Source organism: Phyllostomus hastatus, unplaced genomic scaffold, assembly GCF_019186645.2.
Source record: "Phyllostomus hastatus isolate PE091 unplaced genomic scaffold, TTU_PhHast_1.1 phas_contig_58, whole genome shotgun sequence".
NCBI lineage: Eukaryota > Metazoa > Chordata > Mammalia > Chiroptera > Phyllostomidae > Phyllostomus > Phyllostomus hastatus.
The window spans coordinates 19377500-19404926 of record NW_025333916.1 but is presented as its reverse complement, the minus strand read 5'-3'; the positions used below and the strand labels follow the sequence as shown (position 1 = coordinate 19404926).

The 27427-nt window shown below is 38.4% G+C and overlaps 2 protein-coding genes across 8 annotated transcripts in view; one reads left to right on the top strand and one right to left on the bottom strand.

Annotated features, from left to right (window-relative positions):
* PDE8B (phosphodiesterase 8B) overlaps nucleotides 1-6099 on the top strand; it is a 221756-nt gene extending 215657 nt beyond the window's left edge. For all 7 annotated transcript variants that reach the window (XM_045847827.1, XM_045847826.1, XM_045847825.1 and 4 more), the window contains 3 exons: nucleotides 1601-1768; nucleotides 4011-4140; nucleotides 4677-6099. In XM_045847827.1, coding sequence (XP_045703783.1) covers nucleotides 1601-1768; nucleotides 4011-4140; nucleotides 4677-4786 — 408 coding nt within the window. In that variant the 3' untranslated portion in view covers nucleotides 4787-6099. The remainder of the gene's footprint in view (nucleotides 1-1600; nucleotides 1769-4010; nucleotides 4141-4676) is intronic.
* A 1713-nt stretch (nucleotides 6100-7812) lies between these two features.
* WDR41 (WD repeat domain 41) overlaps nucleotides 7813-27427 on the bottom strand; it is a 53690-nt gene continuing 34075 nt past the window's right edge. Inside the window, exons 8-13 of the mRNA XM_045847831.1 lie at nucleotides 25661-25771; nucleotides 19127-19311; nucleotides 15752-15873; nucleotides 14854-14942; nucleotides 13760-13893; nucleotides 7813-10228 (exon numbers count right to left, since the gene is read on the bottom strand). Of these exons, the coding sequence (XP_045703787.1) occupies nucleotides 10076-10228; nucleotides 13760-13893; nucleotides 14854-14942; nucleotides 15752-15873; nucleotides 19127-19311; nucleotides 25661-25771 (794 nt within the window). The 3' untranslated portion in view covers nucleotides 7813-10075. The remainder of the gene's footprint in view (nucleotides 10229-13759; nucleotides 13894-14853; nucleotides 14943-15751; nucleotides 15874-19126; nucleotides 19312-25660; nucleotides 25772-27427) is intronic.

Sequence of the window (27427 nt, the reverse complement as noted above, 5' to 3'; positions counted from 1 at the left end):
AGGGGACAGGGAATAAGAAGCATAAATGGTAGGTACAAAATAGACAGGGGGAGGTTGGGAATGGGATAGGAAACAGAGAAGTCCAAGAACTTATATGTACAACCCATGGACATGAACTAAGAGGGGGCTGCAGAGCAGAGGGGAGATAAAGGAGGAAAAATTGGGAAAACTCTAATAGCATAATCAATTAATTGCACTAAAAAAAAAAATAAAACTGCCCTCTGAAACCATGAAGCTGTTCACAGCCCATAAAGTTAGAAGAGATTTTGCGCATTCCTGCTGAGGAGAGGTTGCCTATGTGGATAGATGTCCATCTTAAAAGTAACTTGACAATCAGTAAGGAGACCATCTGTGCAGGACCCATCACATGACCAGCGGGGCATGGATGCGGGGGCAGTGTCCACCTCACCTGTGTTCTGCTCCATCCCCCAGGAATCCCATGGCCCCATGCCAGGGCCCTCTCCTTCCACAGAGGACTTATGGGAGTAACTGGGGTTTAGAAGGGAAAATTAGAGTCCTAGAATTTAGAGTTGGGAAGTTCATCTATCCAAGTAAGCCCCAAACTCTGCATTGAGATCTAGTACTTACTGCAGAGACTATCATAAGCACTATCTCCTCAGTGGCAAGTAACCAAAACCGCCACCCTCAGAACATAATTCTTTCCATTGATGGTCTAATAAGTAGATCCAGCCTAAAAACAAAGACAAAAACCCTCAAATGTCATGCAGTCTTTCAGCTTGGCAGAGCTCTGGAGAGCTAATTGTTTTCACACAATCAATTCAATGGTGTTTTTGAAGACAGAGTAGAAATCAATCTTCCAGAGTTTGTATAACTGGTGTGTGTTGCATGTATGTAAACCTCCTCGGGGACCTGGCCACTTGGCTCGGAACCACCGACATACATCACTAGGTTTGTCCTAGCGAATGGCCAGTCTTCTTAAACATGCTGAACACACCTGTTCCTGCCCAGGCCCACCTTCTACTCCTAGTACCCCCAAAGCTTATATGGGTCACACTCCCTAGTACCCAGTCGGAAGAGCAGCCAGGAGAGCGTGACTGCACACAGACCTTAAGAGAAAGAATGAAGTAGGAGGAGGTGGGTGAGTAGGGATGAGACAGGTCACAAGAGAGAGGGAGCTGGTAGGTATAAGAAGAAATCAGTGAAGGAATAACTGGAAGGTCATATTATGTGTTATTTTTCCATCTTTAATGCATTAAAAACCAATTTCTGCTTTTACACATTTCCTAATAAATCTGGTAGACAAGCTCTCCTTCTTTAAGGTCACATGACACATTACTAAACACAGAACAGAACTGCTTAAACTACTTATAGCAGTCCACTCTGGGCAGAGGATGGAAGTGAGGGAGTAGAGGGGTAGTGATAGGAACTTTGACCTTTTAAACTCGAAGTTTTTGTATTGTTTAAGGTTTTCCTTTTTTTTTTTTAACGGCATTATGGAATTAATGAAGGGAAACCTGCTGTTCTGAGTCACAGACATGTCTCCGTGTGCCCAAGTGATCAGCGCCTACTGTCTGGTCAGCTAGCCTTCCTAGGCTTCACCATCACCTTGAACTAACCCTCATCTGACAATGTTTTTCAGACCGAGGGCAGTGACTGTGAATGCAACCCTATTGGGAAGAACTTACCTGAAAACCAAATCCTGATCAAGCGCATGATGATTAAGTGTGCTGACGTGGCCAACCCATGCCGCCCCCTGGACCTGTGCATCGAATGGGCAGGGAGGATCTCCGAGGAATACTTCGCACAGGTGCGTGGTCTCCCTAGGGGCCCTTTACTTCTCTTCTGGGAATGGCTCCATGTCATAGAACTCTGGGGATTCTCATGATGAACTAGTACATGAGTCCTCCCTGGAAGGAAATGGCTCACACCTGCCTGGACTAAACCTCTGGCTCCCTCAAGAGACTGATGTGGCTGGTCAGTAACCAAAGTCTCTCTAGGGGATGAGGAATAAGCAGCCTGCATCTTTTCATCCTCAAATTCTTAGTTCCTGCACTTCTACAAAAACTGGGAATATCATCCATTCATTCACTAGGCTATTATCTCCATGGCGCATGATGGGGAACACAGACAGAAGCCATGGCAACTCACAATATAGTAGAAAGATGTAGAAATGGATAGGTCCACACATTAGTTAAAAAAAAGAGAAAAAGAAATCTCTCTACAGGAGGTATATTTTAAGTATGTTAACTGCTATGAGAGTTCAGAAAGATTTTTTTCCCTTAGATAAAAGAGGGGCTTTGTGGGTATGATCTTGGAGGGCTTTTTTTGGGGGGGGGGGGGGGCCGGTGGCAGCAGGTGTTAGATATGTGGAAATAAGAAAGGACTTTGAGGGAACAAAGCATTATGAACAAAATGAGTAAGAAGGAAAATGTAATTTTTATATAAGGAGTGCAGTAATATCTAGTTCAGTTTGGCAGTATAAAGAAGAATTAAAGAAGAAAAATCCAGAAAGAACAGACAGCAAGATGCCATTTGAAATACAGGCCTACTTCCAGAGAAGAGGCTCTAAGAACTGATGTGTGTATGTGCAGCAGAAAGACAAACACACGAGTAGTACCTACAAGTAATGCATTGGGGCAGGGGGGTCTACATGGCTAGAATATGCCTCTGAGGAATGTACCACAGCTATTAATAGCTGATGATGTCAGAAAAGGCAGTCAGGGGAGTGGTCAGTGGAGGATCTAGTACATTAACTGTAGCTTTTAGGGCTGGGAAGAGAGCCCCTGAATTGAAGAAAAGTAGGACGGGCAGTTCTGGGCTTGCCAGATAAAAGAGGGGGAAACAAAACAAAACAAAACAAAAACACCCAACTACTTCTTGAACAACAGTAGGTATTTTAAGGCTGCCTAATCAACTGACCTGTAATGAGAAAGTTGAGCCAAAAGCTGGCAGGAGGCTGTTAATGGGCTTCCTAGGACCCACAGAGAGGACCTGAAATCCTACTCCTAGTTATTCTCAAAGTACATGAATGGGAAATGGGAAAGAACCACTTTAAAGTTCTCTAATGTAAGCTCCCTGTTTAGATGTCCCCTCCCTGCAAAGTGTACTATTGTTAACGAGCCAATGTGACCTAAAAATCAAAAATTACAAATGAGGCCTCTGATCAGCTGGCCTCTGGCTCAACACGCCATCAGGAAATGTGGATCTTAATATTCAGCTCAGTGAATATGCAAATAAATATTCACTCCAATGTACAAAATACTCAGATTTACCCACACTTGGCGCAAAATGCATGACCAATACCCAAATCTGATATATAGTTTGTCAGTCATTCTTTTGAGTAAAAACAGTGTCCCATGAAAAAAACAGCTAGTTCAGCTGAAAGGCAAACGTGCTTTCCCCCAAAACCAGCGGCACTGCTGGGAAGCAGCACAAGGGCTGTGTGTCCGTCCCGCTGTGTCACAGAACAGGAAGGAGGTGGACACTCAGAGGTCCAGCTTCAGTAAGGTTAGTAATCCTACTGTTTCCATGAGGGTGTTCTTAGAGTGAAACTGGCTTTCTTTTTAAACTGTAGGCATGCGACTGTTATTAATACAATGACTATGGTACAGTTTGGTGCCGATTCTTTGATTCATGCTAAGGCGTCGGCAGTCCTACCCATCACTGCTTCTGTCAAGTGGTGTTATTTGCATTAGTATTGTTAGTATTAATAATCGTATTATCATTATTACTTTGAAAATAGTTTTCACCTTGCAATAATGAAAATAGATCTCAAAAAAAAAAAAGGACGTGAACCCTGAGATGGACCCTTCAGGAGAGGCTGTGGTAAAGCTTAAAAGACGTGAGAGTCAGAAGTCCTGAATTTAGTTACTGCATCTCACCAGGTAGTTGGTTGGGTTACATTAAGTCCCAGAATCACGTTGAGCCTATTTCTTCATATATACAATTGGACTATGCTGACCCATTTCCACAGGGTGGTTCTGAGAAACTAGAGCGTACTGTCACAGTTCCTTGTGGCCCTACAGCCCTGTGAGTGTTATGTCTTACAGACCGATGAAGAGAAGAGACAGGGACTACCTGTGGTGATGCCAGTGTTTGACCGGAATACCTGTAGCATCCCCAAGTCACAAATTTCCTTCATTGACTACTTCATAACAGACATGTTCGATGCTTGGGATGGTAAGATAGATTCTGTTTTGTCCACCACACAAAATATTTTGTTATCCTTTACAATGATTACCTTTAACAACAGACTGTTTGTGGCTGGGTATGGTGGGGTGCACGTGCACTTTTTGTGTCCCCAGCACCTGGCATGAATCTTGTGCACAAAAGACTCAATGGATGTTTGATAAATTAATTGATAAATAAGACTTTACCTCTTCGAAGGACCTCTTCCAAAGCTTACAGCAGTTTTAGTCTATCACTGGAAGAAACTTCAGAAAGAACACAAAATGTATTAAAAGTCGATACTGAGTCAGATTCTTTTGGTAATGGCTTTTCAATTGTTAATTAAAAGGACCACCTGTTTGTATTTCAGAAACTAGTGTTTAGTGACTATCCTTCTAGTGTTGTGTGTTCACCTGCAGCCTAAGGCCTTACCTCGGGTATTTCTCCTCCAGTTCTGATCCCAAATTTGTCCTACAGAGCCCCAGTCTTCTAAGTGTTTCTGGGATATAACGTAACAGGCTTCTTTTGACCCTTTTATGTCCTTGCAGCCTTTGCACACCTGCCAGCCCTAATGCAACACCTGGCCAACAACTACAAGCACTGGAAGACATTAGATGACCTGAAGTGCAAGAGTCTGAGGCTCCCATCCGACAACTGAACCAGGACAGAGAAGGGGACCCCTTACCCACAAAGGACACGGTGACTCACAGTAGTGTAAAGGAGAGGCTTTCCTTTATGATGAAAATGACAACTGTAGGTCAAGGAGCTAATGTTTGATATCTGACCTTGAATCATGTAAATCCCCAAATTTCAGTTTTGGAAAGTTATATTCCATGAAGAAAAATGTGTTCTTTATATAATCACATAGTGACAGAACAAACACAGGGAAAAATCCTTTGCCCTGCTGTGACCCTGTGTGTCCTCGTCAACCATGGAGCTGAAAGACTATACCTAGCAGGACACAAGCAGCAAAACCTGGTGTCTCTGAGCCCATCTCCCTAGATGATGATGACCAAGTAGCTTAGCTAGAGTTCAGCCCATATGTTACCACAAAAGTCACCACCACTGTTTAGTGTCATTGTTTTCCTCAAGAGCATTGATCTGAAGAATTCCTAAGAGTATCTAAACAAAACCCAAAACTATAAAATGAGCAAAACAATAAGGATCAAATTATTGATACATTGGTTAGCTTCACAGCCTCCATAGTTATGGGGTTCTTCTGATCGATGTTATGACACCCAAGTTAGCCATGGCCTGGTGCGTGCCTTCTCTAGACTGGTCTTGGCAGCCCGTATAGCCCTCTTTCCTGTAAAAGGCATTCATCTGAACAGAAAGCCATCCATGATGGGGAAGGGAGTGACATTTTGTTTCAGGGAACTCCATGAGATTCCCTTATTTGTGGTTAACAGAGGCAGTCACAAGGCACTACAGTGAGTATTATATAAAAGCCATTAAATCTGAATGCCCTTGGACAAGCTTTTTTTAAAAAAGAAAAAATTTATATACATTTGCTGTTTAAAATTTTTACGAAATCAATCTAAATTTTCTGGAGAATGCTGTACCATGTACCATCTATATGTATGTATTTGGGAGGGGCTAGGGGAAGTTTCAAGGTTCAATTGTTTTCTGCCTGTATTTGTGATCATGCCATTTTCCTTTAATGATGTAAAAAAATGCAGGATGTGTAAATATATCAGAATATAGACATGTGGGGAAACAGTAAATATTATTAACTGTATGCTAAAAGCTTCTAAAGCACAAGTGCATATTTTTATACGGCTCTTTTCACAACTTTCTGTGATCTACATGAAGTCAGACTTGAAATTTTCCTTTCTCTTCTACCGGCCAACCCTTCTCTATGTATTATAAATATTAGAAGCTCAGTAAACAAAGTATCTTCATTTTTCTTTCAAATTCTTTGTACTCCATGCTGCATTTTTAAGAGGTATAAACAGAGACTGGATTAATTGAGTCAGTAATTACTTCTTTCAAACAAAAATTGGAATGCAGAACACTTGGAATTAGTACACAGAAAGAAAAAAAAATTACTCATCACTCATAATGTGCCAATGTTTTTTTCTACGTTTTGTACTAAAAAATGGAAACATATATGACAATACCATGCAGAGAAGCATCTCTGAATTATTTTCATGAGACGGTGAGAGGACCTGCTTGATCAGGACAGCAGCTCGCGTTGTACTGTAATGCTGCATTATGTACAAGTGATGGCAATGTTTCTGTGAAGTACTTGTAACTAAATTCCTATAGCCATTTTACTTATAACAGCTGTTCTTATTTTACCTCCCCTCTGGCCTAAATTTTTCATAATTTCAAAATTTTAGTTTTGTGTCCTTTATTTCATGAATCATACACTTTGTTTTCAGAACACATTAAATTCGGGATGTCTGAATCCCATTTTAAGGAGCTAAATAAATAATTTGCTTAGGCTTCTTCAGAAGCTTGCTTAAGGCGAAGACAATCTTTTCCTGACCATCTCTTTCAGTTCCATTTTGTGAGTAAGCAACATTTATCAGATGTCTCACACTTTGTATTTGAATGTTAGAGCTTACTCAGTGGAATGTCAAATTAAGTTCATATTAACTTAAATGCTTTAAGACTACCAGGTTCTAAAGCTTAAGCATAGCTCTGCTCTTTATCAGAGTATCCACAATGGTGTAATCTTCTGAGTAGCTCCTTAAATAGCACACTCCTCCAAAGAGTCATTTTATTAGAATAGTCTTTCAGATGGTATGTGTATCAGATGGGTATAAACTGTTACAATTGCCTCTTACCCTGAGTTGTTTACTAAAACATTCTATGTTGAGGGGAGCTACATTAATTTAGGAAAATGAAACACTATCTAATAACAGAGAGAGGTCATATTATTACTGCCATACTTACCAGAAGAAAAAGTTAGAAAACTTTGTTACCTGGACCAGAATGATGACCCTATAATTTAGCTGAGTCATTCTTTACTTCCAATTTAAGATTTGCTTGCCTTCAGGGTCAGGACTGGTTAGTCTTATGGGCAAAGAACAAGCCTCATCAGTTCAATCAGAACCCACTCCACTTGTGGAAGATAAATGGAAGGAATGATACAAATGCCCCAAAGTTTAGACTCTTGATTGTGTTATAAATACAGCCTGAGAAAGAGGTAATAAGGTATACTACACAGTGTTATTTGCAAATATAATAGCATTGAAAACTAAGATAGGAAAAAATGCACATAGTGTATGTTGACCTCAATTATAATTGTATTCTAAATTAGGGCATTCATGAAAGCAAAACCCATGAAGTCCAGTGAGTGGGTTGGAGGCATCCCTCTGGACCAAGGGTGTCAAACTCATTTTCACCGGGGGCCACATCAGCCTCGTGGTCGCCTTCAAAGGGCCGAATGTAATTTTAGGACTGTGTAAATGTAACTACTCCGTAACAGTTAAGCAAGAGCTTGGCACTGCCATCAAATAGAAACAAGGTGCCGGGCCGGATAAAACAAGGTGGAGGGCCAGATTCAGCCGTGGGCCTTGTGTTTGCCACTTGGGAACTAGAGTATAACAACAGGGATTTATGTGATACTTATGGTACCATTTGCTCCAAAAACTTACCTGTGGTTTTTGTCATTCCATGTGAATAGAATACTATCACAAAATAATAACCAGAACAGATTAGGAAATGGAGCAGTTAAAAATCTGAGTTTCTCATATAATTCATTGAATATGTCACAAACAATTCAAGGAAATAACTTTGATACAAACTCATTACCTAATATAAAATTTCCCAAAGAACATGCTAGCTCTTAATGGAATGAAGTCCATCTATAGAGGAAAATTAAAAGCCTGAAAATGGTTCTGAGATATTTAATCAAATTGGTCAACAATCTGATGCACTCAGACCAGAATGCACGGTGTTGCATTCTGCCTGGTGTTGGACTACTAACCATGTTCCAATTTCAGGACAAAAGACCAGAAAGCTGTCTCTGGGACTCCTCAAATATGCCACAATGGCAAGTTGTTGGCTCAAAGGGAGTGCTAATTTTCCTAGTCATAGTCCTCTATTCTATAATGGAGGTAACAAATTTTAATATAGTTCTCCATAAATCTGTCTTCATTATAAATTAAATAAATGTGAACATTATTTGATTTTCCTCATATGGTGGTCATATAAGCCTTTATCTCTGATTCCAGTCCTCTTCACTTTGTTTTTAAAGCCGCTCAATGATGATAATGGAATAGAACTAACAAACTGCAAGGCCCTGCTAATCTGGGCCTCAGTTTCCTCATTTATAACATAACACTGCTCTGGCATAGATGATCTTCGCTCTTCCAGACTTTGCTGGCAGTTGTGAAAGCAACCGTCAAAGGAAAAACCCAGTACATCAACAATTTATAAAGATTCCACCTGCAGTGTGTATGATGAACCATAAATCTGCAGAAAGTGCTCTTTGAGAAGGATCAGTCCTCTGACAGCGTCCCTCACCTTGCACTTACTTTAACAGGATCCTTTCATTAGCAGTTTAAATTTAAGAATGACTCCAATATTAAACTCACCTATTCTTAATGTGTGGAACACTTTTTAATTTTTATTCTGTAGTACCAAAAGGGAGAAAAAGTGCTCTGATACAAAGCTGCTGGATGATGAAGACGATTAAATCTCAGCAGCCACTGTAAGTGAAGCCCTTCTCAAGCATTTCAAATGTGAGTCAATGGGGAGATGAACCAGGCACTTCGGACTCGGACTGAAAACACTGTAGCTCTTCACTCACCCAGCTCTCACCCGGCACGTGAGGGGCAGTGTGGGTATAGTGCCAATCTAGCCAATGGCTGTTCAGGCCGATTCACACTGGGGAAAAAATACACCCTCATAAAATTCCTATTGATTTGAGTTAATAGAGATTTTAGTAAATAGATCTAAAAAAAAATAAACAAATTAGTTGGCACCAAAAAAAATAAAGTTGTAGTTAAACAGTGAGAGATTCAAGTTTGCTCTATAGAGCATTGATGATTAGTTACTAAATACCAAGGAAATTTGTAGGAGAAAGGATATATCTAAATTTATCACAAGAATTCTTAATTAAATGGGCTCCTAAAGATAACCAAAGAATAAAAACCTTCTCATTAATACCACAACTTTACTGCTCTACGTGCACCTCCTCACAAGACCCAAGTTCAAGGGAAGCAGCTCACAGAACAGCACTCACCGCACCCCAGCAGAAGCCCACAGTGCGGCCATTGCACAATCCCTGTTTCCTGCACGGCAGGAAGAGTTTTCTGGAGATCTCAAGGTTTAAGTTCAAGTTTTGCTGCATCCCACCTCTTCTTCAGAGGGTTTCGTTCCCAAAATATCTTCTATAATTATCGTGTGTACTGATTTCCTTAAAGGTAGGCTTTTAAATAAATAAATGTTTAAAGAAATGAACAAGTATAGTTAAAATATTCATTTTGGAGAACAAAAGTATTTCACAATCTAATGACTAAATAAATTTTAAAAACTATATGCAACTTTTAAAAAAATCTTATCAGAATTTAACTAGAGGTAATAAAATTAAACTAAACAAAGAAAGTAAGAGATTCTAAGTACTATGCTCATTAAGCTCATTATTTCTAGTGTAAAATTAAAGCATAACAATATTTTTAAATTGTACTGATTCTATGGTGTAATTTAATTCTGTGTCAACAGATATTTATTTGTAGTATGATCTGCAAAGTTCACTTTTTGAAAATTCCCTGCTAAAACACTTGTGGTATATTCTTTGGTGGATGTACTCACACCTAAGAAGCAACTTGTTGCTGCTTTGCATGCCTACAAAAAAGAATTCACACAATCAGAAGTTTATAAAGTGACAAAAATATATATTACACATTAAGTGATCAACATGTTAATGGTTTTCAGAGTATTACCCTATATTTGATATTCAAAGTTCATGCACAGGTATTCCAAAACCCCTAAACTAGACAGCAAGATACAAGTCACCATTCTCCTCTAATTTTTGAAATAATTTTAAACTGCGCAATCCAGATTCTCGTTCTCCATTTTTCCACAAAATAATGAGATGATCAGCAGAGCATGTCACTAGTCCATGATCTTCAAAGTATAGGAACATCTGTAAAGAAATTTCAAACAAATACCATATGATCTCACCTTTTACAGGAATCTAATCAACAAAACAAACAAACAAGCAAAATATAACCAAAGACACTGAAATTGAGAACAGGCTGACAGTGACCAGAAGGGAGGGAATTTCAGGGGAAGGGAGGAAGGATTTTCAGGAACAACTATAAAGGACACATGGACAATAACGAGGGGGAGGTGGGGAGGGGGAGGGTTGGGGGGGTGGGTTAGGAAGGGGGTTAAAGGGAAGAAAACTGTACTTGAATAACAATTAAAATTTTAAAAAAATGGTTAAAAATTCATTATAAAGCTTGGTCATATTCTAAAATTGTAAGGTTTTGTAATGGAAAAAGACAAAAAAAAAGAAATTTAAAACTACTTAGTATAGGAACTTCAAGGACAGGAGAAGTGGCAAAGTTAGATCCACAGGTTTCCTTGTAAGACGTGCATCTTGGAGATGTACTGGGATGTGAATTCTTTATCATTTTCCATGAGAAATTTTAAGTGTGGATAATAGTCATACAAATATATGCATACTAAAACCATAAATGCTAGACCAATATCTAGTGTTTTAGTAGTCAGCACTTTAACTGCTCAACTACAGACCTGTAACAGCTATTTTTTTAATGTACATAAATTCCCAAAGTAGCTTCTGAATTTTACATTATTCTTCAAGTACCGTTTTTAAGATTTTGTCGGAAATCCTGCCTGCCAGACCTATTTTACTTATAATCATTTATACATGCCTCATTATTTATACACAAATGGCTACCAAAAAAAGTCTGAATTCAAAATTCTCAAAGGTGCACACTGGCTTCAGGTCTGTAAATAAAAGGGGATATAATCAGTCCGTCCATAAGCATTTACTGAGTGTCATCTACATGCTTATGGTCCCTACCTCGAGAAGGTTCTGATTCAGCTGTAATACCAAATCATAGCTGAAGCAATCAGGGCACCATGAAAGACTATGTGATCAGGTTCTACACAGTAATGCTGTTCAGACTCTGATTTGCCACAGAAATTCAGAAAAAGGGGGCAGATCAATAACTGAAATTGTCAGAGAAAGTTTCAAAAACATAAACTTCTCCAAAAAAAGGGGAGGGGGTGCAGGGAAGTCATACCATGGGAAGGAATAGGCTGGAGACTAAGAACAAGAAAATAGAGTGTTGATGAGGAAGCAGCGTGAACACTGGAGTGGAGAGCAGGCGTCAGAGGAGAAAAATGAAGCCACTGAAAGGATGAGCGCTCATCCAAGCAAAGAATGAAATAAAGGAGAGAAATAATACAACAGGATAAGAGTTTTCTCTGAAATAATTTATTCATTTCCAAAGATAGCAGGATGAGGCCTCGGCTGATTATGTAGGTGTGCAGGAGGTTAATATCAGAACAAAATTCCTCAGGACATGGAAAAGACAGAATTCAGAACATGGATGGGTTGGGTTAGAGTACAGATGAAAATCTAATCAAAGGAATGAGGAAATCCAGGAGATAGTACCTACCAGACAGCTCAGAGCAGGGGTGTCAAACTCATTTTCACAGGGGCCACATCAGCCTCGCAGTTGCCTTCAAAGGGCCGAATGCAATTTCAACTCCTTAACAGTTAAGGAGTAGTTACATTTATACAGTCCTAAAATATTGGCTTTTTGAAAGCAATCATGAGGCTGATGTGGCCCCCAGTGAAAATGAGTTTGACACCCCAGGCCTAGATTTTCTCAATGACGCCAGAGATACTTAAATAAATAAATAAATAAATAAATAAAATAATAATAAAAGCTTAAGTGTCAAAAACTTTCACTCAGGAAAATTCTTAAGAATCTGACATTTCTATATTATGACAAACGTGCCACTTTGAAGGTTTCCCCACCAGTGAGAAACCTTTAGTGGGTTCCTATGATTTTTTTAAAATTTTATTTTAATCATTGTTCAAGTACAGTTTTCTCCCTTTTACTCCCAATCCAGCCCACCCTCCCAACCCTCCCCACTTCCCTCCCATGGGTTCCTATGATTTTAAAAATAAAATCTGAACTCCTTAGCCTTACATTCATTGGCAGTCATAATCTAACCAAAATTACTTTCCCAGGCTTTTATCTCCTGGATTAGAGTTTGTTCACAGAAGCCCAGTGCTCCAGCCTAGCGAATATGCTCCTTGCTACCAAAGCAGATCCTATTTTTGCCCTCTGTCTACCACACTCCACCCTTACCAACCCCACACCACACTACAGCCAAGCAAATGAAGTCAAAGTTGACAATGAAACAAAAATGACTGGGCTACTTGTTAGAGGAAAGTACAGATGAGTACCCAACATCTGGGAGCATCAATCCTATCCAACTGTCAAGGTTCAGCTCAAGTCTCAAGCCCTGTACCTTCCACCAATCATTTTCTTGTAAGTCCTGAATATTCAGTCTGCTATGCATCTGGGTCCACATAAGAAGCCTAGATTAACAGCGTATTAGGTCTGTAGCCTTAGATACTTTATCTACTAAAGTGTAAGATCCACAAGGGCAAGCACTGTATTTTGTATCTCTTTGTAAACTCCATTGTCTAGTACAGTGCCTGAAATATGAAAAATGCTCCATAACAAGGGTGGCGCTTGTGCTCCTAAGCATAAGTACACTTTCAAATGAGAACTAATTTGTTCCTCCCTGGCTATGAAACACCAAAGAACAATTTAAGAAAGTCATTACTTAGGGCTTTGCATATACTGCTATCATACTATTACTAGTTCCAGTCATCTCTTTATCTCCACTAATTTTATTCCTTCATTACAGGCAATGGTGCCTATAAGAAATATTAACATTTTTGGATATCCACAAGTTAGAATTATATGCATTTTATAATTCTCAACTAAAATTTTCATATATGCATAATGATAATCAAGACACTAGGTTTTACTAAAGCTGACAAACTATTATCCTTCAAAGGGAAGTAAAACAGTGCTCTATTCAGGAATCTGATAGAGGTCCCTGGAATTAGACTCTGTGAGGCTAACTCTACATACATATATGTGTATAACCACAGCCCTCCGTTCATCCTCGATTTACTGCTGTTACCTACTCAACATTATTCACACTGTCCTTATTGTCGGCGATCTAGATCTCAAAAATACTGGTGATTAAGCCCATTATTTAGAACAGCAACTTTCGACTGATGTGCCACAGGAATTTTTAAAACATGCAATACATGACTATGAAAATTATGCCTCCTTTTCTGTCAGATTAGCAAAAAACATACTTTTTGGTGTGCTGCAGAATTTTAGTCATTAGTTTATGTGTGCCATCAGATGAAAAAGGTTGAAAATTGCAGATGTAGAATCAAGAGACACATCTCTTGATTCCTTAGATTCTATCTCTGTGAAGAGAGAGACCCTAACTGCACATTCCACAACCTGTCCTATTCCATGTTTTGACTCAGGAAAAACCTACAGGTATGAGAAAGTATAGGTCTTTCTGAGACCAACTGAATGAAGACAGCGAGATAAAGGAGGAATTCCGTAGACATTTACATGCCCATTAAAATCAATACCTCTACAGATGATGAGTGTCCAATCAAATCTCCAATAAGTTCTAGTAAACATGAAGTGGCATTTTCTTGTTGCTTTTTAACAGGTTGGCTGGCTTGTTTGTTCACTCGTCCAAATCCCCACATGTTAAAAAAACCTAGAAAAACAATCACTTTGGTCATTTTCAAAATTCTTGTGCCCTTTACTTATGACAGTAATAGGAGATGAGAAAAAAAAATTTAAATGCGAAGATCTCCTGCACCTATTTTAGTCACGGGCTAAAGGGATGGTACCAGGCACTGTGCTAGTTCTTTTTTTTGGTAATGTTCCTTCTTTTCATCTTTCTTAGCTAACCTGGTTTGTTCCTGGTCCCTCTTTATTGCCCTTAATCACCCACTGGTGAAGGTGTATTAACATGACAAGAAGCTAGACACTGGGAATGAAAGAGGAGAAGTAAAAGGCCTGAAAGGTAGTGTCCCTCCAACTACCCCCCCCAAAAAGGTCACAACTCAGATCTATCACCAAAGTAGACTGAAAGGAACGTAAGTGTCCAAAAACAATATCCTGTGACTTCAGGTAATCAAGAAACTCCAGAGGCAACCAGCACCTGATTTCTCAGGCAAAGGTTGCTAACAAACCGGGACTTTGTTTTACAAACCAAACACCTGAAAGTCAAGAGTTCATGAGATTAAGAGCACCAAAGTGTGTTTTCCGATAAATTGAGTTCGATGTTAATGATAATGCTTCAAGGCTGAAAGAACCCTTTACTATGACATCTGACCATACAAACTGTCTGTGTATCAAGCATAATTATGAACAATACAAATGAAAAATTACTGCATTGGCCAACTGGTCAGTCAGATTACCAGAAAATAAGTTTCCCCTCAAACAATAAAACCCTAATTGACTTGAAGAGAAATAGGCAGGTAATTCTGTATTAAAGCAATATTAAGATGTGAACCCTAGATCCCAATTACCATAGCTTCATGTAAATATCTTACATGCCTATTTGGAGCACACTGTATATTATTCTTGTGGTTATACATGACTGCCTTTCTTCTGGCTTTCACAGGAGGAAAAAAAGAAAGTCTGCCTTTTTAAGAAAAGACACACACACCTGTTGGTACAGGTTCAGCTGCAAGCTGCTGTTTTTCACGTAACTCCCAAATGCGTACACTGCCATCTTCTGAGCATGAGATTAACTGCCTGTCAGGGGAGAAAATCACTGAAGAAAAGATGCACCATGGAGCACCAATGCTAAATTTGCAGTGAAAGAAATCAGTGGAGCCCTCGATTGCTTTTATTCAACTCTTGGCAGGAGCTGATAAAAATCACAATTTAACATGGCTTTCCAATGCAAAGTAAAAGCACTTTTCAGGAAAGACACATATTATATTGTTACATTGGCTCAAATGTTATGAATATTTCATCTCCATTTTTAAAAATGTATTCAGGAGAACAGGGTATGAATTACATTTCATAATATCCTGAGTGGCCTCATCCTCCTCTCACTATATCTCTTTTCAGGGGGCCTCTCACTCTGAAAATACCCCGCATAGAAAATAATACTATTCTTTCATATAATTTTCTCCCTAAAAATTCAGCAGCCAAATTTACCCTAAGAGAAAAGTCCTCACTTAGTGACCTTTAACAACAGGAGATTTCCATTTGATTCTCTGGCTATAAACAAACAATGACAAAAAAGATGTGTTTATGGAAAATAGAAAAATTAGCACATGGTAAGTGCCCAAAAATCTTTTATCTTTTTAAATAAATGCCCTATTTTAAAGCATCCCTTCTTATAATGAAATTCAATTGAACCATGCTTCTTATAAATTTTGTATTATATTGCCACAAACTCTTGTTAGAGACAGCCACAAGGTATTCTTCACTTCCAAAAGAATATAGCAGGTCAAGCCACAAAGCCAGGTAACTTTGCCACTTGAGAAATTACACTGGTAGCCCTGGGAACTATGAATTTCTTTCATCTGCTGCAGAACAGATGGGAACGGTACCTGTTTGGAAGTTTGGCAATGTGTAGGACACTGGAGTCATGTGCAGTTTTCTGGCAGGCAATCACACGCTTCATTGGAAGGTTATACACGTATAAACCCCTTCCAACTGCAACAAATACATTCTGGGGGGAGAAATTCAGAAATGGGCATAAAACCATTGCTTTCCACTATCTAGTGTAATAGATTTCCAGCCCTGCTGTGACATCAGAAAGCCATTGGTACTTTCCCCTATTCCTAGCCTTCAGCCCAAATTACTGTGCTGCCCTCTGAAGTCCAAAAATTTCAAATCACAAAGGAAAGCTCAGCATTTAGAATGTAGAAGGACACAACTGCTAATACAGAGAAAGCTCTGTATATTACAACCCCCATCTTCACTTTCTTCCTCACTGAACTATGACAGCTAGAGAAAGGAGCTATGGCTGGTGGATTGGCCCTGCAGCAGAAGCTGCTGAGGTACAAGCTAAGTTTTTACTCACATCATACTATATCCTTGGGAAGTTACTTAGCTTTGTTTGCCTGCAAGGTATGAGCAAAATTACTTGTACTCTGTATCTTAAACAACCAAGAGACTTAAAAAGGACACAAAAGAAGTCTATGCTATAGTGACACTGTCATCTTAAGATCTGCTGAAGGTTTCACAAAAACATTTTTTCTTTTTTTTTTTTTAAGATTTCATTTATTTACTTTTAGAGAGGGAAGGGAGGGAGATAGAGAGAGAGAGAAAAACATCAATGTGCGGTTGCTGGGGGTCATGGCCTGAAACCCAGGCATGTACCCTGACTGGGAATCGAACCTGTGACACTTTGGTTCGCAGCCCACGCTCAATCCACTGAGCTATGCCAGCCAGGGCCATTTTTTCAAATGTAGTATTAGAAATAACTTTTTACTAAAACAACTTTTAGCATTTGAAAGTATTTTCACCAATACAAGGGGGAACCAAAAAACACCAGAATTATTTTCTGGAGGGCAGGGGCCCTTATAGCACCTGCTTCCCCCACTGGGTGAGTGTTCTAGGAACCCACCTGTATCAGTGTGCCAGCTGGTGCTGTTGTGAGAGGCTGTGTTGGGCTTCAGTGAATTTTTTTTTTGAAGACTCAATGCATTTGCCCATTTCATGATGGGTGATTTACAAGCACTCCTGCTCACACTTTGCTGAGTGTTCACAGTTTTTGAACAAAAATGGCATGACTCCCATGCCCCACCTTCTCTGTTCACCCAATCTTGCCCCAAGCAACCTTTTTTGTTTGTTTCCCTGATGAAAAAAGTCCTCAAAGGGAAATGTTTTGCCCATGTGGAAAAGTTGAAACAAAAAACAGAAGCAGCACTACAAGGCATCAAAATCAACGAGTTCAAAAACTGCTCTGAGCAGCAGAAAAAAAAGTCTCAATAGGTGTACTGCATCAAATGGAGAGTACTTTGAAGGTGAATGAAGTTTAAACATGTAAGAATACACAAATTTTTATAAATAAATTCCAGGTTTTGTTGGGTCCTCCCTCATATATATCTTATTTCAGCCTCACAACATCTCAGTAAGATAGGAAAAGCAAGTATTATTAGCATTTTCCAGGTGAGCAAGTTAAAATTGAAAGATTAAAGTCACACAGAATATTAAGACAGGGAGTACTCAAGGTCATGTTACTCGAGTCCCTTGCTCTTTCCTCATACCACACCTCCTAGGTTCTGAAATCATTTTGCAAGTCACTAGACTTTTGGTAGCACTTCACTTAGAACCATTCATTCTTACTCATTAGGACCCCAGTAAAGCAGACCTTTCCATTTTATTTTATTTTTATGTTTTATTTTTTAGAGGGGAAGGGAGGGAGATAGGGAGGGAAATATCAATGTAAGAGAGAAACACCTACTGGCTGCCTTCCCAGACCTTTCAAAAATCCCTACAGACTGCCTCTCTGTTGTTTGAACCCTTCTCATGCAGACTCAAAGGCTACAAACCCAACTCAGACCTGCGGGATCTGAACCAAAGCATGACCCCAAGGCTACCAAAATCTAAATCTGGGATGATCCCTCTGGAATCTCAGAATTGGCACTCTGCATTTAGCAATGCAAGCTGAGAATTAGTGCCGGGGCATTAATGCACAGCTAGCCAACTTGCTAAACTCTAGAGTTCTAGTGGTAGCATTCAATGCAAAGAAACCACAGAAACTAGTTCTGCAGACCAGAACATCTGGGCAGAGTTTAAGTGATTTACCCCAGGTCACAAAAACAATTATGTACACATCTAGAGAATTAATGATCTTTTAGGCTGCAATGAGTCAATAGAGTCACTCTATCAATCACCTGTAATCAATAATTAATGCCCCCCATAGAAAGAAAGAACCCCCTATAAGAGGAGAAAAACTGAGTGTTTTATCAAGCATTTATCGTAGTTAATAAGCATCAATCAAAATTTTTAAGATTAAAAAAAGTAAAATGAAAAAACTTTTTAAACACCATTTTTTTAAAAAGTGAGAAAATAAATTTTAAACAGAAAATTAAGTATATTTAATATTTTTCAAAATAAAGTTGGTATATAAATAAACTCCATCTTTAGGTATATTAGTGTTCTGTACCCTAGTCTTATCCTATTGTATGGTTTTTAAAGTAAGAGAGGGACAAAGAAAATTTAAAAAATACAGTACTCTTCCCATCCAGACCATTATTTATCAAATGTGTAAATAAAAATAACTACATATGATTAGAAAACTTAAACAGTATAAGGCATGAAATAAAGTGACATAAAAGCTTCCCCCAACTCCTCTCCTCAAAGGTTACAACTCTTAAACATTTCTTATGGTTACATTTAGAAAAGTAACTCCCCTTTAACTACATTTTCTGAGCAGAATTCATTAATCCATTGGTATTAATCTTTTACTACAGAAAGAAATGTGAAGTACTTCAAGAGCATCGCTGCCAAGGCCTAAAAGACTGAAATCGGTAATTCTCACACAGTCATCTTGCCCCTGGAGCTAATAGACAAAAAGAAAAAAAACAACCCTTTGATTTCTTTATTTCCTTTACCTCTTTAGGAGCTGCACCAGATTCTTCAAAAGGATTCTTTCCCAAAGTGCTTCTAAAAACAATTTAAAGCATTATCCTCAAATTCTATGGGTTATTTAATCCAATCCAGAATTTCAATAGTTTTTAAATCTGTGGTCATTTAATCAATTCCTTGTCTTAAAAACAAGAACTAAGATTAAAAAAAATTTTTTAATGTAAGTTGTACAATGTTTGAAAAATATCAGAATATTTGAAAGCAAACCTTGAACATGGGGAATGATACCTTTCTATATGCATCATGAGATTAAATTTAAAAAATTAGAAACCGGGTTTACTTAAAAAGACAAATTTATAGATAGTTCCTCCACTTTTTTTTTTTACCTCTTCATCCCATGTGAAATGATGAATAGAAACATCATTTGGTTTTTGACAGAGTTTTATTTCTTGCTGGCTGTCCAGCTGTGGAGGCGGGTTCCAGAAGTTGCGCTCACAGGCCTGCACGGTCCAGTCCAGGATGTCCCAGATGATCAGCTCTCCGACATGGGAGCCAGTCACGAAACTCAAATCTAGGCAGAGTTCATATACATCTCATTACTGAGCATTTTACCTACAGGTCAAAATGAATGGACTACCTAGTAATAATGCTCTATAAAACCACAATAATAAGAACAGTGAGGTCCACACATGAGCCAAACAGAAAGACTACTACAACAGAACAGAAAGACCAGAAACAGATTCAAGTTTCCTTTAGATAATGACTGCATTTCAATTAGTGAACAAAGAAAAATACCTCACGCTGCAATATTAAGTATTTGGGGAATAAAAATAAAAGAACCACACTTGGCTCATATACTGTTTAGAAAACCCACACTTCCCCTGTGTGTCACCTTCACTCTCACATTACTACCACACTCACAACACTTCTGACACTGGCTGTGTGGGGTTTTCCCACTCCCAGCAGTACTGTGACAACAGCTAGGTGACCTACAATTTAACTCAGTTCTAACACTATCTACCTAGGGACAGCATTGGGTATCACAGGTTAAGGGTTTAGTCCCACAAGACGGCCCCCTCCCAAATTCAGGTGCCAAGAGCAAGTCCAAGTTGTTACCTATGCTTCTAACTGATCAGCTACAAATCAGAGGTTCTCACGGCCCCTCCTTGGGTTCAATTAATTTGCTGAAGCGGCTCACAGAACTCAGGAAAACAACTTAATGTTTACCAGTGTATTATAAAAAATATGATAAAGCAGGTGTCCCCAACCTCTGGGCTGCAGACTGGTACAGGTCCCAGCCTGTCAGGAACCAGGCTGCACAGCAGGAGGTGAGCTTGAATGTAAGGCATTTGGATCCTTGTGAAACCTTCCCTGGCGCCCGGGGTCTGTATGAAAATTGTCTTCCACAAAACTGGCCCCTGGTGCCAAAAAGGTTGAGGACCACTATGATGAAGGATACAGCTGAGCATCCAGATGGAGAAGATGCACAAAATAAGGTATATGGGAAGGGCTGTGGAGTTTCCATGCCCTCTCCAAGCACCTCCACATGTTTGGCAACTTGGAACCTCTCCAAATCCCACACTGTTGGGATTTCTATGGAGGTTTCACCCTGTAGGCATGATCAATTATAAGCTCCATTTCCAGCCCCTCACCCCTCTCTGGAAAATGGAGGATAGGACTGAAAATTCCAAGCTTCTAATCATGGTTTGGTCTTTCGGGTAACCAGGCCCATCCAGGAACCCAGAAAGAAAGAATGGCCTCATTAGAACAAAAGACACTACTACCACCAGGAAATTCCAAGAGATTTAGAGTACCCTAAATCAGGAAAATGTCAGGAAACAGTAGAACAAATATTAGAACAAAAGATGCTCCTTGGGCTTTATCACTCAGAAAATTACAAGGGTTTAGCTTTGTGCCAAGAACTTGGGCAAAGCCTATGTATATTTGTCTATTATTTCCTACCAAAATAAGTTTCAGAGATTAAAACATTAAAGACACTTAAAAGATTGAAGTACTTAAAGGTGAATGCTTATTATGAATACGGGGTACTGAAAGGCTCTAAAGGAGGCAGGGTAGGGACTGGGTTCAGGTGTCTGAGTAAGCACTGGCTTAGCAAAAAAAAAGTCATATATTTAAATGAGAAAAAGATGGGGAAAATCTGCAACTTAGATGTCAAAATAGGTTTATTATATTTTTGATACATAGAAATTCTTGAAAATCATTAAGAACAAAATAATTACTGCAGCAGAAAATATGGGCAAAAGACTTGAACAGGCAAATCAATAAATACAAATGGTCATAAACATGTGAAAAGATGTTCAACTCCCTAAATAATAATTTTTGAAAAAACCTAAAAGCAATAAGATACTGTTTATTGCTTTTCAAATTGGGAAAGATTATAAAACAGGAAAAATACCCAAATGTTGGTCTAATGTCCTAACATAAAGTGGTAATAATCACTTTAGATTTGGAGTTTTGCATCAGAACTTTAAAAAACAATGTAAACCCATTGATTCAACAAGTCCACTTCTAGGAATTTATCCAGAGGAAAGTATATGTAAAAGACATATGTGAAAAGGTTGTTACACATAATATTAAAAATCTGAAGATAACTTAAACATACAACTGGGGTCGAATAAATAAGACATCCACAAAATGAAATAGTAATACTGTTACTGAAAATTAAGTTATAAAGTATGTTTACACTGATATGGAAATATACTCATGACATACTCTTACAAAGCAGCAAACCATATGTATACATATATATACACACATATATAGGCCCAGAAAAACACCTAGAAGTATTATTGGGTTGGCCAAAAAATTGGTGTGTTTTTTTCCATAAAATAAAAGACACATTTTTCATTTTCACCAATAACTTTATTGATTTGGATATTTTGAGTATGTCAGCTCTCTCCCAATGGTATAACATTGATTGTTCTCAATTAATGTCTTGATTTGATTGCTATCAACTTCAGCTGGGCTACCTGACTGTGGAGCATCATCCAGCGAGACACCTCCAGCATGAAACTTCACAAACCACTTTTGACATATTCAGTCAGTCACAGCACATACCTTATACACTACACAAATCTTTTAAGTTTCAGTTGCGTTTTTACCTTTCTTGAACTATCAAAGCATCATATGCCAAAAATGTTGCATATTTTCTTCCATCTTCAATATTAAAATGGCTACACAAAAATTCATCAATTTTGGTAAGGTTTTTTTAGATGCAAGGTGATATGACAGCTGTCACAATACAATGTAACAAAATTGTTTCAAATGCAGTTAGAGACAAGTAAGCGCTAGTAGAGCCAGCTAACAGAAAAACACAATGAACTTTTTGGCCAACCCAATATATGGACCAGTGCTTAACACTGTATGGTGGGAGAATTTTAATTTTTACATTCTTTTATGTTTCTCACTATTTTCTCATTTTTCTACTATGACTATGTACTACTTGTACATTAGCAAGTTTTTAGATCCTTTAAAGAAAATGAAATGAGTGGGCCAACAAAGATACTTCACAAATTATATATTTAATAGAAAATGTTCAACTGCTCAGACCAAAAATTATCATGAAGAAATGTAATTTATTTTAGTTTCTACATATTTAGGGTAAGGTAGAATAGAACAATGCAGCCTGAGTCTAGAAAGCCAAGTTCCAATTTTGGCTCTCCCTGTGACGAGCCTTGTGGTCTGTAGAAATTCATTTAACCTTTTGCTAGCTTGGCTTTCTCATGCATTAAAAGAGGGTAATTGCTAAAATCAAGAAAATAACAAATGTTTAGACATTTTGAAGACATCAAATGTTATCTTTGAGTACTGGTATTATTTTGAGACCTGGTCCATATTAACAGTATTAAAACATCTAGTTACTTGTAATTTAGGAATACTTTGAGTAATTATGATTTAATTATTCCATTTATCAAATAAACCAGCAGGACAGAAGTCTCTAATGTCTAGATGAACAATCTCTTAGAAAAAAAGAATTATCAGCAATCATACATGTAAACATTATTTTGTCTTGGTTCCAATTTCTATAGTTTATTAATGGACTCTATATAATTTTCTCTAAGTTCATTTCTCATCTGTGGAGAGAAATAGGCTTTTAATTTTACTAATAGTGGGGAAGTTAAGGTAGAACTAATCTTTCCAGGACCTTCTTTTCATCCCTTTCCCTCTTGTTTCCAATTTCAATGAAACTACAAAAGAACTACAGAAATTAAGGAGTGGAGATTCTTTTCTTGTTTTTTAAAAATTTTTAAATTTTATTGTTGTTCAAGTACAGTTGTCTGCATTGTCCCCACACCACTCCCCCCAACCCCAGCCATCCCAAACCTCCCTCCCCAGTCCCACCCTGCCTTGGTTCTGTCCATGTGTCCTTTATAGTTGTTCCTGAAAACCCTTCTCCCTATTACCCCATTATCCCCTCCCACTTCCCCTCTGGTTACTGTCAGTTTGTTCTTTATTTCCATGTCTCTGGTTCTGTTTTGCTCACTTGCTTGTTTTGTTGATTAGATTCCACTTATAGGTGAGATCATATGGTATTTGTCTTTCATCACCTGGCTTACTTCACTTAGCATAATGATCTCCAGTTCCATCCATGCTGTCGCAAAGGGTAAGAGCTCTTTCCTTCTTTCTTCTTCACTCTAACTCTGCATGTTGCCTAACACAGTTAATGTAACCTACAGAGACCACAAAGTTGCCTGCTCTGACTTAATCTTCCAAGTGTTTGTGATTCATCTATGCAACAGAAAAAAGTATTTGAGCCCAGCTGGGATTTTTTGCTAAAAACAAAATGACTGGCATTCACCTGTCAATGCAGTTTATCACTATGTAAATTATTAATATTCCCAAACAGATCATTCAAAATGTTTCACACTAAACAACCCCAATGATGTATTATATGTAGATGGACTTGCAAAAGTCACATAGTATGAAAATCTCACCTGGCATCGGTCTACCCATCTCTCACAAGGACCAATACTCTGTGATTACCATGCCATGTTGTCAGCACAAAACAAGAAAAGGAGTAAAATAAAGGATGAAGCACCCATAGCCTTTTGCCAGAAAAGACAAGCAAGGTTATCTTCTCTGGCAAACCTGGTATTCATTATTCACATCTGTGGGAGTTCTGTCTACCATTCCAAGGATGCCCTGAGGCCACTTCACTGAAAATGTATTTCCCTGTGAGTTACAAACCCAGTAAATACATGTTTCATTGGAATTGGTGGACAAAGGACTCAGAGTGGAGCTGAGAACTATATGACATAATCATTTCAGAACTGCCAAAATGGATAGCAAGGCAGACATGCCAATCAATGTACAAGATCAGACTGTTAACAATATTATGTTCAAATTTTACCAGACTACTTGTCCACATATGATTCCTAAATACCCTTACTATCTATAATGTAATTCTGCAGTCATGGAGCTTATAAAATAAAAAGTACCAGGGCTTTTCTGTAGTTTTCATTAATTTTTTGCTTTAGTTTTCTGTTTTCCTCCCCTTAAGGAACTAGCAAAGAAATACTTGAAGAAAGCTTTCTTGGTGAAATTGTTATAAACTTCTATAAATATCACATAAGAAAAGAATTGCCATAAAGTTAAGGCTACCTCAGTGACATCCCTTTACCTCTATTAAGGAACCATGCTGGGTCAATAGTACCAATGTTTCACCACTAAAATGAGACAACCAAACAAGACAGGTATAATGGGCCAGAACTCAGCTGTACTTTTCTTAGCAGCTCTGGGGCCTTGGAGCTTATGGCTCAGTGCCAGAGGCTCTTCGGAATAAAAGCTTGCCTTTTGTGCTGCCCCCTGCCGCTAAAGGAAAAAGAGCTCACAGAAAGAAAGGAGTGCTCCCAACAATGTAACTTCTGTCACCATAGATAAATCTGGTCCTTAGGAAGACTTACAGATGGGTTGTACAAGAAGATGGCTATTAGGGAGGAGGATTTTGGAAGTGGGAGAACCACTCTCACTGATGACCTGAAAATGTGACTGAATGGCATACAAACAGAGACTACACTTAGTGCTATCTGGGCCCCTTTCCCTTTGCCTTATGTTTATGCAAAGTATTGCTCAAAAAGAGCCAACCCAGGCCTCCGGTCAGGAGGGCCGTCCAGTCCTCCATTATACCATATTCATGTCTTACTTATAGTACCCTCTAGTAGTCTCCTTCACATTCTCAAAGTAAAGCCACCCAGGAGGCCTCTCATCTGACCTCGGAACACAGATCACCCAGAACTCCAATGACATAAGCTGTCAATTTATTTGAAAGTGAACTACGTAAATACCAGGATTTATGGATTGGGACTCTATCCTGCCCTCTGATGTCAGATTCAGCTCACAGTACATACCCATTAAAATTATTATGAAGCTAAATAGGATGCCTGGCAAGTCAAGACTCACAAACATGAGGAAAGGTAGATGAGAGTCATTTTCTGTAGACCTTTACCTTAGTTTGGTGTTATTTTCTGATAGTCTTTAATCATGAAAACAACTGCCTTAAGTCATGCTCATTCAACTGTAAGTCTATAACTTGCTATATAATACACTGTGGTCTACAAAAGAGGAACTAGCCAGCACCATTTGCCAAAATGCTGCTAAGCATTAGTATTTACAGCCTTTGACAATCACCCACAGAGCCTGAGATAATGAAGCTCTCCTCCATCGCTTCTCTCTGCCTCACTCTATTCTCCTTGTGCCTAAATCTTACCCTAGCAATCTGTGAAACTTGATCAGTTCCACTGGCTTGAATTTCACATGTAAGAGATTGCTAATCTCTACTAGTCAAAAGCATTATTTTAATGATAATTCTAAAAATCCTAGAACAAGATGGAAGCTCATAACAGGTTACATTAACAAGCACAAAATTTTACATAATATAAGCATGTACACAATGAACTTACCATTGACATTAGCCAATGAGAGAATATTATCCTGGTGATCAAGAAGGCGCTTAACTTCAACAATGTCCCATTCTAGTGATCCTTCTGTGGGTGCTACCAACCTGAAAATTACTAAATGAAGACAGATATAATTTTATTAAAATGGTCAAAAAAGATAAAATTCTATTTCTGCTCAAAACACCAGCATTTCATTAAGTTAAGAACGTCTAACATGTTGAAAACCCACCTCCAAAGAAGGCCTTATTCATACTACTTTAAAACAGTTCTTTCAAATGCTTGAGATGTTTGAAATGACCTACTAAAATCCCGAGTGTGTCCTTAGAACTCTGTTCCTTTATTGAAACTCCTCTAATTCCACTACCAACCATCAAGCCCCAATCCTTTCCAGGGTTCCTGTGCAGCCTGGCTATCCCGCCTCCTTCTCTCCCTGGCCAATGACTGGCCCACATCCCTGAAGCATGTCCATCATCAGCTTTCTCTACTCATGGTCTCAAGCCAGCAAGCATTGCTGCAAAACAGGCTACAAATTTATGTTTAACTTCAACTCAGAGAAGACTTCAGTAGCTGCTTTTATTTTTTTAAACTTTTCTTGATACCTAGGCATATACCAACCATTAAATTATAATTCCTCTGAGGTGAATATGCCTTATAATTTTTGTGTGTCATACAGTTCTTTTGACTACAGATTTACAATGTGTTTCTTTACTCATTATCTGAGTTTAAACAAATAGTTTTATTTAAATTAATATAAATCCTAACTTTAATCAATACAGAAAACCCAAAATTGAATCAACTAGAGTGATTCAATCAACAAACGTTTACTAAACATCTACTATGCTCCAGGAAATTAGATCTCTAATGTGAATAAGGCCCAGTCACTGCCCAGAAACACTCACAGCCTAGAGCAGTAGTGAGACTATAAACAAGCTTACAATAGATACAAAAGTGCTATAATAAGCTGCCACTCTACCCAGTGCTGCAGATGCTTATGATTAGGATAACCAATATCTCAGAAGTGGAAAGGTCTCAGAGGTCACACATATCTTTTCCAAGTGGTTGGCTAATTCTTAAAGTCTCTCTTCTTTCTCACATTCCTCCCTGGAAAGTAAGTCAGTACCACATTTCATCTGGACAGATTTTTATCAATGGACAAATCTCTAGCAAGGCTGTTTAATCCTGTAAGCCATTTACATTCAAACTGTGGCTGTCAAAAGAAAAGGGTATTTTGGTCAACACAAAGTGACTCTTCCTCATACCTCTCAAAATTGTGTGAAAATTCTACTTCAGTTGAAATACTATCAAATAACCTTGAAGTTGGAATTGTGGAATAAAAAGCAATTAATTGTTTCATCAAACTAACAGAGACAAGAAAAACAAACCTACAGAACAGGTTTCTACAAAGAGCAACAAAGTACTAAAGATAGCATGAAACTGTTTAGTGAATCCATAAATATGGCCTCAATACACAAGTAATAATTTAAATAAAATAAAATAAATAATAATAAAATATGAATTAAATCAGAGAACAAAAGGGAAGCAATAGCTAATTCTAAAAAAGGGGTTAGGAAGAAAATCCAAGCCTCTGAACCAGGATGACATCTCAGTGCTGACAGTCTTGCTTAACTAGTAAAGCTTCAAAGTCACTAAAGCTGGTGCACACAAAAATTATACTTCCTGGACTTCCGGTCAAGATAGAGGTATAGGTAGACACACTTCGCCTCCTCATGCAACCGCAAAAAGAATTACAACTAAATCTCAAGACAAACA